This window comes from Daldinia vernicosa (genome assembly GCF_022497035.1).
Source record: "Daldinia vernicosa strain CBS 139.73 unplaced genomic scaffold F5Y00scaffold_88, whole genome shotgun sequence".
NCBI classification, from domain to species: domain Eukaryota; kingdom Fungi; phylum Ascomycota; class Sordariomycetes; order Xylariales; family Hypoxylaceae; genus Daldinia; species Daldinia vernicosa.
The window spans coordinates 26563-41315 of record NW_025954004.1 but is presented as its reverse complement, the minus strand read 5'-3'; the positions used below and the strand labels follow the sequence as shown (position 1 = coordinate 41315).

The following is a 14753-nucleotide window of genomic DNA, read 5'->3' as shown; positions in this document are numbered from 1 at the left end:
CGGTTTCTAAGAAAAGTAATTGCGTATCATCTCGAAATGAATATCTGGGTACGCCTACATGTAAAAGCTTCCATATATGTAAAATTGAAGCTAGTATGTGGTATGGGACCTGCATGCACGAAATGTGATGTACAATACGTACTCGGGTAAAACCCAGGGGGAAACAGTTTACCCCACAAGTGTCCCCACTGTCCTAATTGGGGCAGCTATGCAGCTTATGACAGTTTTAGCGTTCTTCTCCGCACTCCTATGAACTGATCCTCCCGTTTCAACCCGCTCCCGGGTTCCCCGCTTCCGTAACTCTCCGCCTACAGGACAACTCCTCACATTCCCTTTCAAGTTCTAAGAGCCTCGGCGGGGATGGTAGGCAATCCAACTACACTCATCTTTCCTAGCTGGCCAAGTTGATGAGTTTGCTTTTGCTTCTATAGTCGACCTGTTGGCGTTATGTAAGTGACACCCTCTCCTATTAGCGATCACCTTATTGTATCAATTATTGTATTATCAACTACCTATTGTATCAATCCCCCGGACAGTGGCGACATATTTCGTATCTTTAACATTGTAATTATCGCACACCCACCATCGCTACTGACTCGTGTGCTTCTCCAGCGGACGGTATATGATGCTCCCGTTGCTTACGACTCAATCAATATGTTAACCCGCACCGTTTGCCAACCGCCGTCCAAAGCGAGGTCTTTTCAGACCAGAGCTGTGGCCTGCGGCGCTCTACGACCTACTAGCGACTCCCTGTTAAGGGCCGGAACGAACCAGCAGATCCGCAGCTTTCGCTTTGTCAAGTTGTCTTCCTACCTTGACCCTGAGTTCCAGAAAGAGTTTCGACATCGCCAACGTGTGCTTAAGCATAAATATGTTGAAGCACTTAGAAAGTTATCATGGGACCAACTATCCAGCAATGAAGCCCCAAAAGTCGTATTAAAGCATACGTTCGGTAGTTATTCGAGTCCAACCGGGCCAAGATGCGGCTCGCGGTTTGTCGACTCTGTTGTCGCCGATCGTTCAATTCGTCATGGTCGAGTAACTCCAGACACTGAAAATGCACGCATGAAAACACCATGGAGCCCTAATTCGTATGCCTCCTGGATGAGTAATTATGGCGATTACATGCGATATTCGTCCACCCGTTCGTGGAAGTCTCGACTAGATGATGCGATGGATCATTGGGGTGGCAAAGCCTCGAAACACACGGCCCAGCCAGAGTCGGCCGGTGCTAAACACAACCTAACTAAGGAACAAGAAAATGATTTTGGCGTATCGTCCAGTGAAGACTATACTATTGATCCGATCACGATGCGTAAAATCCGAAGGAAATTCGACGGACAAGACGTTGATACGACGTCATCCCCCTCCAATTCCTTTAAATCATATAGGGCACAGTTCTCTGCATTTGCACCACCCAAAGATGGGGAAAACCCAGGTCCTACTCATTCCGACGGCCCACCTCCTTCTATAGAGCTCAAAGAGTATGGCCAAATCAAGATTGACGAGGTACCATCTCATAGTGCCAGTGGTGGTCCCGATGGGATAAAAGCGTTAGGTGATAACGTAGAGTCCCCCCGATATCCCGTGATACAAAGCGAAGAGTACGCCCTAAACCATCTCCCACCCGAGGAGCCAGATGAGCAGTATGATGACTTTCATAGATACCAAGCATATCAGCGCGACGAGGTTGACGAACGGGCCCCAGAACCAACTAAGACCTATGAAGATCTCGATAAGTACAATACATACGGGGCAAAAGAGGCAGAAAATGCCAGTGCAGAAGCACGCCAGGATTACGAAGATCTACATGAGTACAAGCCCTACATTCATAACGAAAATACAGAGACCGAAAAGCATACAGAACGTTATGATGACCTGGGCCAGTATGGACCATATAAGTATCAAGAAGATGCGGCAGGAGAGATTCCACCCACTGAATATAATGATCTTCATAAGTACGAGCACTATAAGGAAGACAGTACCAAACCAGTGGACGACTCGGCACCCAAGTACGATGACTTGGATAAGTACGACACAAAAACCTTTGAGGACTCTGCGCCGGAGGAGCAACCTTTCCAACAATATGGAGACCTCGAACAGTACAGAATCTTCAGGTCCCAAGAACTCGATAATGCGGTCACCCCAGAGCGAGACGTCGTTGCAGAGTCTCTCGAGGAATTCGACGCAAAAGCGCCAGAACCAACTTTGGATAAGAACCCAACATCGAGTATCCTAGATGGGCTTCAAAAGCTCGACCTCAAGGACGTATCGCAATTCTCGTCACAAGAGCGCAATCAACCTCCAGCTACGGAAACCGCATCTCGATCAAGTCAACCAGGATTGACTGGCAATTATCTCCGTGATTTCCCGGAAGAATTTTCAGGATCATGGGGTGGCCCGGACGGAAAGACGGCGTATATTCAAGAGGCCGAGAGGCAATATTCAGATGAGCTTTCTAAGTCTACAAACTCCCAAAAGTTGGAGACGAGCTTGGATAGGCAGCAGACTGAACCGAAGCTGGAAGCGGGTCCCAACCAGCCAGAGGTAAGGTCTACGAGACGCATGTTTGATCACTATAGAGCGCAGGCCGAAGTTGACCCGTACTCTAAAGAACCACAGGGATTGGAAACGTCGTATACCAGGGAATGTGACGGGGAACAAACACCATTAACCTTCGCTAAAACGTACGGTAGCGACTCGAGGGAAGCAGCGCTGGATTCCTTATCAGCGGAAGATGCTAGTCAAAAGATTCTTGACCTTAAGCCGCTATATTTCAGAGACCCCGAGGTCGACGGACGACCGCCAGTTTCATCGTCCGAACCTGATACCACGCCCGAACCGAACCGAACTACCGAGCCGACGGTGTATAGGATTTTAGCCTATGACCCAACCATGCAAAAGATCAACGTCGCCGAAACCACCTCAGTTGTACCCGATCAAGCATCTCCATTGTCACCAGCAGAAGTACTTCTCCGCCTATCAAACCCGACAAAATTCTTTCCACACTTCGCACCCTTACAAGCCGAGGGCTTCGAGATCGTATCTGGCAGTGGGGATGTGCTGGTCTTTCGTCAAATTCGACCCCCCAAAGTAACAAGCCATGGGAGCGCGTCGCCGGTCAACCCTATAGATATGATGGGGAAGCCGACAGCCTTGCCAAATGCGGCCGCATTTGTTTCACCTACAGGATTTGTTAACTACGATGTGCCACAAGCTGAAGAGGAGACCCAAGCACCTGCTTTCCGTTCTAATATCGACGTTAGAAGAGAAGAGCCTGTGTTTAGTGGGCCCAAATCAACAGCCCGCGAGGAAGCACGAACTCATCCGAAGGATGGCGTTGGCAAACGAGTGCTGATAGGTGGTGCTTGGGTAGCCGGAATCTCGTACGCTCTTGGCGTCGTTAGCGAATATTTCATAACCGGCGGTACTGACGGTCGGGGGCCAACTGGCTTCTGATTGATCATACGTTTATGGGAGATTATCACCCTGTCTTACGAGAATGCTAAGGCACAGGATGAACAACACGGGATGATGGAGTATAGGGAGTTTGTATAGCATTTTAGTGGTGGGCATGGGTGCTTGGTTTTGGAACTGGGTTCGGGTTTACGAAGATGCTTCAAGGTATCAATAGGTATTCCAATCATTGTTAAACTGCTGCTTGGCTGTATAGTAGTTTTTGGTCGGCGCATGACTACCCCTTCTCCGTTATGTATACTTTAACCAGCGCTCCCTAAGTCAGGTCTAGCGTTACCTCTTCAATCTACAAGTATTTCGTATATCAAATTGATGTGTGCAAATCATGATAGCTCCGGGTGACCGGATATTATGTATGGCTTAAGCGTGTCTAGGCCGAGGTTCCCTGAGCTTCTAAGCTGAAAATAGACAAATTTAGACAGACCTATGTGTTATAATGTAGACGTTGAATGACTTACATATCAGATAACACAGCCTAGCTCTGCAGACTGCATCTGCTAAGTTATGTAGTCACGAGACATTAGGTAAATATTAGGTATAATTGATGTAATACACAATCGCACACGGAAGTACCTAACCTAACCTAGGTGCCTACATGTAGGTAGGTACAATAGGTGTAAGAGACGTTCCAATATGTTGGGGTCATGCTGCCTTTTCAATCTTGTTTCCAACCCCTTTGTACCGTTTCGTCCCCCATCCAATTGACCATGCTGAATCCCATTCCGCCCCCTTACGATAATTCAAAAGTCCGGAACTCCCCGTATAAGGCTAACCCGTATATTACCATCGTCCGTATGTAAAAAACAACTCAATCTAGTAATATTGCTAATTGAAAGCACTTATGCAATTTCCCTTCATATTCCCATGGCCCGCGAGTTGTTTGAAAAGAATACATGTTGTTGATAGAGGTATATAGTACGTTAGGTCAGGTAGACGATTTGCGCTCGCTGAACCCCGGGCCCACCTTGACGTCCCATACGTCGTTCATCTGTAGTGCGTGCTTCCGGTCTTCGTTGCGGTACTAGAGTTTGTAAAAAGAATAACGAGTTAGCAATTATTCTACGTCCACGTCTACATTGCAAGGGATGTAGGTATATTAGGTAGGTATACACTTACACTCTGCTGGTGTCCCCAGGACGGTTTCCAGCTGTCGGTTATACTTATTGCGCGCGCAGCCTCTTTTTCGTGCTGCGGACTGGTGGGACCTTGTGCTACTGCAACTAAGTTGGCGATGTCGATACGAATGTTCTCCGGTTGGGTAGGCATATTGTTATAATAGTATAAGTAATTGTCTGTGATGACGTGTTATGACGTGTTACTTAGTTATTTCATAAAATTCATAAGAATTAGATAGGGGAAGATATAGTAGTTAAAGGTTAAAGAGTAATGGAACTTGAACGTCTTTTATATAGAGAATGCTACGGAGTAACTATAACATATAACCTGGAATGTTCGTTCTATGTAAAGGATGGGCAGTCTAGATCGCGATGAAGCATACGACTATGCAGCGCTGATCACCCGTTTCCTGTCTGCTAAGGACAGCCCTAGCGAAGTATTGGTAGACTCATCAAATGCTAATACAACCGTTGATAATAGGTTGCCTGGTTGCATGGGCGGCGAGGGTGGAAACGAATTAACAAACTTAAAAATAAAGACTGCGGGGCAGCGGGGTAGCTTCTAGCTGATAAGGCCTTATCTTAGTGGCAATTGTGCAAAGTCGACCTCATCAATCCTTTCAGCCCCGTTAAATTTATCGTCATAGTTTCGAACAGTGCTTACCTAAACTTTACACTACCTAGGTACATCACCCAGACAAGTTAAACTTCCACTTATTAATACAACATTGCAAACGCCACTCACTCAACTACCGTACATAGTTGAGATATTTACAAGCAGGGAAGATCTAATCGAAAAGAAATCAAAATACCGTTTCTCCATTGCCTCCTTATGTACACAGGTGATGAGTGTCCGCAGCTTGTGCAATCTCAAACCTCTTCCCCTCCCCCCCCCAACCGTATATCTTAACCAGCGAGGTGCCGTCGGTGACTCGTCACGTCTTCCTAATCGCATCTTCCTCATATACCACTGTGAACCAGTGTAGCGGGATATCATCGAAACGTCCTGAACTCCAATCAAAAAATCATAATAAATGAGCCATCCAACGCCTCCAGCTATGCACGGGGGGATGGCAACGATGCTGACTCAATTGCCAACGCCAATAACAGACAGTGAAAAAAGAACACGAAGTTCCGTATTATCCACGAAAATGACCCACTTCAGTGATATGAAGCTTTGGATAAACCCAGGGAAACCGAGCACAGATCGAGATAGCCTGCTGCTCGGGCGTCTAGGAAGCCTTGGGCGGCTTCCAATAGTATTGCTAAACACAGTTAGTATTTGCCGTGTCTAATGTTAGAGGATTTCGTAAGAGGGTTACCTTGTGCTGCTTCCGGCAACCTCTCAAACCTGGCTTTCGCAAGCCTTGGGTCACGGCAATCCGTCGCGAATCGTCATCATCATGGTCGGGGTCATAGTAATATTGGCTCTCGAGCGGCTGGCCGGCCGCGTCCTTTCCATGGCGGGGAATAACGCCAATGCAAGGCGTTGACTCGATGATTTCACGCAGTGCAGCCTTGGTCAGGTCTCTTTTCTCTTCAGCGGGAAGGAGACTTAGTATAGTGGACAAGGGAGTGGATGACAGTCGAGAATAGGCCAACTGGTTGACGACGTGATTCTTGACAATTCCTACGTTAACACGACTGCTAACGACTGCTTTCTCTTCCGGCTCCGTTGACGGCTTGGCTGTTGTATCACCTGATAAAACATGGGACGACTGTTTTGGCGATTCTGCCGTGAAGGCAGCCAGACGATTGGAGAGGTTAGCTCCAAACGGACCAAAGGAGTGCACAATAGGATCATTCTCCTCATCAGGGTCATCATCATCAGGATCACTAAGATCACTAGAGAAACTGTTGGTAACTTCTGTCTGGGCAAACGACGCATCCACATCGGATACCTGCTTAGGGAGCTCTTGCTCATCTGAACTCGCATCCTCATATATCTGGACAGGCTCGCTTGCATCCTCAGCTAGGAGCAGCGTGTCTAAGTTGCTAGAAGAATTATGTGGAGAAGGCGATTCAGGGGATCTGATACGCGTCTGTCGTCGAAGGGGACTCGACTGCAGGAAGTCCGAACTTGAGTCATTACGACGATGTCTAGAACATGGCGACTCCTCCCAAGATGAGTCTGATAAGGCTGCGACGGGTTCATGCCGATTCTTCTTAGGCCAATGCAACATAACCCTCGCGTCCTGTACATCCAACATAATTTCAGCGTTTTCAGTTTCAGAGGTAAAGGTGTCCCCTTTCCCCAACTCCCAAGTTCGCCCCTGACAATGAAGTTTTATTCCATTCCAGCCATTGCAAATGATCTCCACCCTATTTGGCTCTAAGGGGTCTACAGCCGGGACATATCGTGCCTTGACATGGATACGGGATATGAGACGATTGGCCGACAATTGGTAGTGGGAAGAATTACTCGACCGGCCCATCAGAAGCGTATCTCCATTCTCGTTAAGTTCGATAGATCGTACAGCGGACAGTGGTGTTCGTTCTGATGCGGATTCCGCACGCTCAAGTCCAGGTCTGGAAGATGATACGCGTGGGGGAGATGATGAGAGTATGCCGGTACTGGAGGTTGGAATTGGCGTGGGATATTTGAAGAAGGGGTTCGAGTCGACGAGCTTATCCCGAGCTAGTCTCTTCATAGGCCTTGGGAAGCCAGGCGAAGACGAGAGGGGCTCGAATGGGGGGAGCAAAGAAGGTGCAGGACGTTTCTTGCTGGGCGAGATAGAGGCAGACGCAGGGGGGAGCGTGGGCTCCTCTGCTGTGGCTCTATCCGCTCGATCCATAATCTTGACGGGTGAGGATGTCATGATGAAAGGTCAAGAATGCATGGCAAGAGAAATGAGATAGCGGGACTGTAATGATGGATGATGGAATGAATGTGTGGTGAAAGATAAAAGTCGAATCGGATAAGGAAGGGGGTTAAGAGATTTGAGATTTGAGATTTAGAGATTTGGGAGGAGAAAATTGACTGTGCTGTATCACGGGTACGCCCTGCCAAAAAGATGTGGGTTCTCTGCGCGTCTTTAAGATGGAACCTGGAGTCGCGGTGCGCGTTCACTACACGCTCTTTTTTTAGCTGGGTTTTCCCCCCTCTCCACTTAACTCAAATCCACTTACACCAGATCCAACCCGGCTCCGTGTCCGAGTTCTGCACCGTGCCCTTTCTTTTCTCCGCTGACGAATTGTGTTCGACAATGAATTGATACAGAGTAAACTGGATAGTAGAGAATTACAATTTAAATTTAAAGATTTAAGTTTTCGTCGGATCAATGACCGAAATCTGGACCGGGTCGCTTGGCCTGGTGAAGAGAGACCGATCTAATGGAAGGTTGAAGTGAGCAGAGTTTCGTGGCTGGGGGGGAAGACCCAAGCATTTTTCTTACACTTTAATTATTCTTTAAGGAATTTCGACGTGTGGGGATCCACTCTAACGTGATTGCTTTACCTTCTGTACCTAGGTAGGTAGGTACCTAACCTAGCTGATTAGCCCGTAGGTACTATTAGGCGCTCGACGCGGTTTCTCCTAATTACTAAACTACCTAATCTGCAAGTCGCGGTTGCCTCATCAATTACATTACATTTAACTTGCTACTGCGTGTTTTAGCCGTCAAGTGCTCAACCGACCTCTCAGGGCTGGGCCGGGCTAGCCAACCTCCGTGATTACTGCATCATCATCAGCAGGTTTCGGGCGTTGGCGTCCTAGCACAAACACCTACACCTCACCGCTGCATGAATGTTGTAATTATGAATGCACATAGCATAGTTATATCTAGCGGAAAGAATAATCATATATACCTAAGTGATAGGCGTGCAACGTGGCTTGGGCTAGATATTCAATGACGTCTAGTGAGGATAACCTCGTGCTATGTAAGTTGAACGCGCCTTATTTCCAACAGCGTACTCGCGACATACATTACTAGGTCTGCTTTTACAATATTCGAATCGAGTCAGTCATTGTATTAGTAGATTCATCTGACCATACTCGGGTTCTCTCGTTCATACATAATTGGCCAGCTTCATCTCACTGCATGGCTTACGTTCATTGCTCGACAGCAAAGATTTTATCTTAATCTTATTTTACCTAATGCTATGCTCGTCATGGACAACTTGACGTGAAACTACATCGAGAGGGATCGTCTCACAGCTAACTAGGTATGTAGCTCGCTCGGTACTATCAACAGACATGTTTGAAATCCAGCAAACCCACAAGACAGCATCGCCTTTGACAAAATATATATAATTCCCCACTTGAGATGGAAAAATCTTTGCTTGTTTGTCGACTTTGAAAAAAAAAAATATTTGATATCATATGTATATGTCTTAGGTATCATGTATCATCCCAGCCTCCCCCTCCACTTCCACCTCCCTTCTTCGCCTAGTGTATATATAATAGAAGCAAGGCGCGTCTCCACCGTCTCTCCACTGCTGCGGCCGAAATTTCTTCAAGCTTCTTTGTTCTTTATAATTATGTAATTTGGCCGATGTCTCGAAGGCCCTGCTTCAATTCAAGACAAGATAAATTGTAAGGCGACTCGAAATATAACTAAATATAAAAAAAATTGCGCCGGGTATCTTCCTATGCGAAATATTCAATATCGAGTAGGCGAACTGTTAGGAAAAATTGTGATGGAAATCAAGAAAGGAGTCGTAAAGCGAAATTCGATACGCTCAGAACGCCCATGTCAAGATATATATATATAATCGGTTACTGCATCACCATGCCGCCCTGCTGATCCTCTTGACGTCTGCTTGGTCTTTCTTCAGCAACTCGGTATACTCTACTCTCCTCCGGATAAGGAAAGCGAGCGATAGCATGAAGTCAGTCTCGTATTTCGTAGATGTGATGTGCATTAGGGGCTTAATAAGGACGCCGGCTAGTCGTTCGGCTGTCATATCGTTCTTCTCCTCAGCTTGTGCAATATCGGCCCATAAGTTAAGGAGTAACTTAAACAGAGTACGGCTCGGTCCTCGAAGGCCGCCGAGTGCTTCCTCCCAGAAATCAATACACCGATCCAGCCGCGTGGCATGAGATCCTGAGAGCATTGCCTGCCTCGAGAGCGCAATCCATTGCTTAGCTATGTTTTCTGCGATCAGCGGTTTCGGGAGTTGCGAGAGAAAGAGTAAAATGAGGTCCGCAGCATCGTATACGCCAAAATTGGTCCAGTTGACATCTTCGCCATATGTCGGACCACTGCTGAAGATATCCTTCAACTTCTGCACTCTGTAACTATCACCCGGCTCGGCGAAGATATCTGGAGCTTCGACTCCCTCGTTCTTCAAAAAGAAGCAGCACTTTTGCATACACAGAGGGAAATCTCGCCGCGATGACCCTCCGTGGCCCGAGTGGTGGGTCTTAGAAGTTCCTTTAGCAACCTGCATGCTTTTCTGGAGTGGGACGCCAAAGACCGCGTTGGGTGCTGTGTCTTCGGGCTCATTCATGATCAGTTCCGAGTTCCACATTGGGAGCCTCTTAAAAGATACAGATAATCTATGACTGCCCCTTCTAACAAGGCTGGCTTGGATGATTGGAGTCGCGGGTTGTATATCCGTAGCGTTAGTCGAAGTCGTTGATCGTGTTTGAGGTCTGTTCTCCGAAATTGCATGCTTAAGAGGCGCGAAAAACTTCCCAAATCCTCTGCTTTTCGTTATGGAGGGCGGCGACTCCGCTGGCGGTCCTTGAGCAACGATCTCAGTAACGACGCCATAAGAATTATCCGGGAAATCCGGAGTGGCCTCGAATGGAGAAACCATAAGACTTCGGGCAAGATCGCGTCTCTTGCTGTCCTTTGGTGGTGGAGTGGGTGCTCGACTGGGAATACCCACGAAGCTAGCCATCAATTCTTCGATGGTGGGAATTTTCTCGTCTTCGGGGTCTGCTTGCACATCGTTGCGTGATTTAGATGCCGACTCAACACTAACATCGATCGCGCTGTCCGGCTTGTCTCCGATGTAAGCTCCAAATAGTTTTTTATCGCCCATAAATGCGCCCTGATCCGCTGTTTCATCGGCTTCTTTGATGCTCTGCTCAACTTCATGCTCGCTCTCCTTGACACTAATAATCTTCTCGGCGTATGATTTCAGGCGGGTCATATAGTCATAAAGACTGAATTCTGTCTCGTTCTTTTCGAACTCCCCTGGTAGTCGCATCCGTACTTGGCTCATCTCGACTAGAACTCGTGAGACATCCTCCATAACAGCGGCGCTGTTCTGGTGTCTTTCTATCGTATTTCGCCTATTAGGCTCTACGTCTGAGGTAATATCCCGAATTGTAGTTCTGCCAATCCTTATTAGATATGCATTTACTTATGAGATACGTTATACTCACGCCCCGGCTAAATCCAAAGCTAGACCTAGGACAGCTTTATGCGCTTCTAAAGCAGTTCTGAATGTCGCAACTTGTTGTCTCCCAGTAGCCAGCCACTGGGATCTTTTATCTTGCCGCGACAGCTCATTGCTGTTGAGGCTGGATATGCTCGTGTCTAGTTCATTAACCAGTCTAGAACAATGCTCTAAGACGGCAGGAATATGTTCTGCTAAATCTGGAGGGAATAGGCTAGCATCCTCATTTAGGAGGTCTAAGACGCTTTGCAGCGAGTGCAACTCGCGCGATACTCCATCCACATCGGATCGCGCCTCTCGTACCTCGCGCACGAATCCATTTAGTATAATGTTAGCTGTGAAAATCGCATTACCGAGTGTGATACAGTCGGACGTTATAGATCTTTGAATCATCCAGGTCAGTGTTTCTGATGCTCGAAAAAAGTGATCAGTAGGACTTTGATGGGAAAACACCCACAGCGACTCCATTGTGGTGTTGACCGGCGGTCATCCACAAGTTCAATATTCTTTCCCTCCAAGAGCGCAAGGCGTCGGCCACATATATTGCTCACGATAAAGAGGTGGCAGTCGGGAATAGCAGTAAAGTGGGGGTTCAAAGGATGGCTTCTCTCACACACCCGGAAATTTTTGGTTCACATAAACGGACGAAACCTATAATAAGGAGCAAGCCTGTCGTACCGACACAACCTTTAGGATGAGCTTTAAATTACAGACGAGGATCCACACGGGTTGTTGTCGCCGGTCGAATACATATATGTGAATAAAGCAGTTCGAATACAGAAGCTCGTAAGAGTGCCACTCTCCTACTTGTATGTATGTACGTCTCCTTTCGCAAGGTCAGCAAAATGGGTCTCGCACTGATCGTTTAGCGAAGTTAGCTTTCTTCTCTGCTTGCGCAATGCTACTATGTACTATATGGTATGCTCGAGATGTTCGATTTTCCGTTGACCTGCCCATCCTGCCATCTGAAATCTGTCTGGAGAAGCTAGCATGGTCTACCCCGGCACCGCCAATCTCCCGTTTTGTAACGTCCCCTTGTTTCTTGGCCAATTTCCCCGCCTACACGTGCATATTCCGTCTACACCAGGGTACACCAGAGCACCATCTTATTTGTACCTGTGAGCAATCGATCATATGTATCTTCATCGTAGAAAAGGCGGGAAAGGGTCGGCAGGGGTATCCCTTGCTTACTATAGTACATCGTCAGATCGTTTAGTTAAACAAGCTCGGATGAGCTATTCTACTTTCGATTACAAGCTCACAAGGCCCAATCAAGTCGCTAACCAACATTCACTAGACTATTAAGCTTAGAGTCGCACTGCAGCGTACACCTGCAACATGTTTCCAGGTTGACAAGTTGTGAAGCCTGATCCAGCCCTAGTAGGGGAAAGGCACAGCACCCTCAAATGCCGCCAGATAAAGTAGGAACGTGGGCTGCGTGGGTGGCTTTGCTCGCCGTTGATGTTCCTCTGGAAAATCTAGCGATCTTGTTTGATGAACCAGTTAATCTTTTCGAAATTTGGTGTGGATTAACAACCGTCAACGTCACCTATCTTTAGCATCGATCGGATGTTATCACAAAAAAGGGACAACCCGAACGCTAGAGCTTTCTAGCCTACCAGCCCGCAAGCATATGTAGATACATCGGTTCGATAAGTACCCATAGCACTATATATTAAGCCGCGATCACAAGACGAATCTAATACATATTATTGCAGGGGTCTAAATAGTCCGCAACTCCCAGGTCGCAATGGTCTGATACTTGGAAGAAATTGTTGCTGCCAGCGAGGGAACGTATTCAATGCGGGACGCGGCACATACATCGTCAGTTAAGCATCCTGCACCCCTGTAGCTAGGTTCTGGATTTGAAAGCTCTTGTCGGCCGAGATTTTATCTGTTGGTCCTGCCAGAATTAGGAAATAGATTAATAGAAAATAGCTAAGAAAGGATTCGAATACATGTTCATAAGACTTACCAAACAGACAAGTCGAAGTTTCGAGTTATATTTTATTATTTCAATACCCCTAACAATTTCTATTGCAGCTAGGATAGCTATCAAGCCCCTGCCATAATTCTTTTTGGGTTCAGGGTAGCTACATTACTTAGTATGTACCTAGGTAATGTTGGGATACCCGTCTTAAATGCGGTGTTCTACCTATCAATCAAGCCTCTCATCCGGCTTGGCAATGATATGCCGCTCCGATCCTAACTATCTGTTTTACCTATATCGTACTGCATAGCGTTTGCTATCACTCAATACGAATACTACTATGCATAGGTTTATGTAATGCCAACGAAGAGACGCTCTAAGTTGATCAGTATTCTATGTATAATATGATCAACTCCGGATTTTACGGCTATGTTGTGGCGCGATAGCTGTGCGTCTATTTCTAGCGCTCGTCCTGCCTTTTGTGGTAACCAGGAGAATATGATGGTCCTTTGCCAATGTTGACGCCGCGTGAAGGATGAACATGTCTAACGTGGCGTACGTAAGATTTCAAAAGGTAAGGGGTAATGGTTATTTGACCAATTTTATCGATTTTGTATCCTGGCATTCTTTTTAGGTAGCCTTCTTTCAAATTCCCAGGTACTCAATACGGAATATACTTCCTTCTAAGCAACGCTGGATTTCTTGGGTTACTTTCAATCATCACCTGCGCCGTCCGTTCCGTCAGTCTGTCAGTCTGTCAGTCTACGAATGTGACTAACAGGATACGTGACACATACTGCGATGTATTAAGATCGGGATGACATTCCATACCTCTCGTTTTGTATTGGATGATGAGCGCAGATCAGATTAGTTGAGCATTAGATTAACAAAACTTGTGAAACTAAGGGAGCTCGAATCTGCCACCACACCAACGTTTCAATAGAGCGCCCGGGCCATGCTGACAATGAAGATCTTCCCTACATAGTACTATCTATCCGTACAGGTAGGTATGTATATGAGATGAGAGGTACGTGCTTGGAATATTCTAACAGTCTGGAGGGAAAGCCGTAAAATTCTCCGAGTGATATACATCATCCTTGTTCGGCACTTATTCTCGTTTCGAGATGTGGGTTATTCCGATTTCTTATGCAGCGGTGTACTGAGCTGTATTCATCTCAACGTTGGATTTTTGAGACCCAAGATCTCGCAGAAGCGAACCAAGATTAATATAGTGATCTAGAATATCATAAGCGTCTTTCTAAATAAGTAGCTTGAAGTTGAATTTGTCTACGTCTACGTCTATGTCCGTGTTTACCCCAGATTTTCAGGGTTGTTTCATCGTCGTAGATCGTGTAGAATTTGACGATAGCAAAAGTCTGAGCGTTTCCTCTACACGTCATGATCATCGATGAGCCGGGAGATCCGACCATATGAAGAACTCTTAAACCCGAATTTACTTAGTAAACAGTAATGACGTTTGACGTGCCCGATAGCCGGAATCTCCCCCGTCTTCGGGTGCGGCGGTCGCTCACGGGTGTCATAGCTGAAAATTAAGACAAGTCCGACATTCTTAAATAATTATTCCCGATTTGTTTTCGTATATAGCTCTGAGGAATAGTAATTGTACCTTGTATCTAACTCGTATAAAATTGCTAACGACTTACGATATCACCATAAATATGAACAATTGTATATCTCAACTCGAAGATAGTCGTAAGGATGCTGTTAACGGCAGTGCAAAGACTAGGTAAAATGGATTATTACTAAAGCCTCTCAAGTAAGAACAAGTAAATATTTCGATTAATGCGAACTACCTAAACGCTAGTTGATTGGATTGAGAGTATTTTTTTCAATTGCCCATTTTTAAATTCATACATAGT

General features: G+C 46.4%; 4 protein-coding genes across 4 annotated transcripts; 1 reads left to right on the top strand and 3 right to left on the bottom strand.

Moving 5' to 3' along the window:
• Nucleotides 1-272: 272 nt before the first annotated feature.
• F5Y00DRAFT_249721 (uncharacterized protein) lies at nt 273-3786 on the top strand. Its single transcript, XM_048009637.1, has 3 exons — nt 273-449; nt 613-1604; nt 1665-3786. Exons 2-3 carry the CDS (start codon nt 655-657, stop codon nt 3457-3459), a joined length of 2745 nt encoding a protein of 914 aa, XP_047859944.1. The 5' UTR covers nt 273-449; nt 613-654; the 3' UTR covers nt 3460-3786.
• A 121-nt stretch (nt 3787-3907) lies between these two features.
• Nucleotides 3908-5148, bottom strand: F5Y00DRAFT_249715 (uncharacterized protein). The gene is made up of 2 exons (XM_048009636.1): nt 4594-5148; nt 3908-4498 (listed from the first exon to the last, which is right to left on the bottom strand). The coding sequence occupies exons 1-2, from the start codon at nt 4741-4743 to the stop codon at nt 4403-4405; spliced, it is 246 nt and encodes an 81-aa protein (XP_047859943.1). The 5' UTR covers nt 4744-5148; the 3' UTR covers nt 3908-4402.
• A 37-nt stretch (nt 5149-5185) lies between these two features.
• Nucleotides 5186-7956, bottom strand: F5Y00DRAFT_249709 (uncharacterized protein). Its single transcript, XM_048009635.1, has 2 exons — nt 5915-7956; nt 5186-5857 (listed from the first exon to the last, which is right to left on the bottom strand). Exons 1-2 carry the CDS (start codon nt 7409-7411, stop codon nt 5825-5827), a joined length of 1530 nt encoding a protein of 509 aa, XP_047859942.1. The 5' UTR covers nt 7412-7956; the 3' UTR covers nt 5186-5824.
• Nucleotides 7957-9197: 1241 nt separating this feature from the next.
• F5Y00DRAFT_213041 (Rho GTPase activation protein) lies at nt 9198-11582 on the bottom strand. Its single transcript, XM_048005538.1, has 3 exons — nt 11401-11582; nt 10930-11325; nt 9198-10878 (listed from the first exon to the last, which is right to left on the bottom strand). The coding sequence occupies exons 1-3, from the start codon at nt 11409-11411 to the stop codon at nt 9318-9320; spliced, it is 1968 nt and encodes a 655-aa protein (XP_047859941.1). The 5' UTR covers nt 11412-11582; the 3' UTR covers nt 9198-9317.
• Between the last annotated feature and the right edge of the window lie 3171 nt (nt 11583-14753).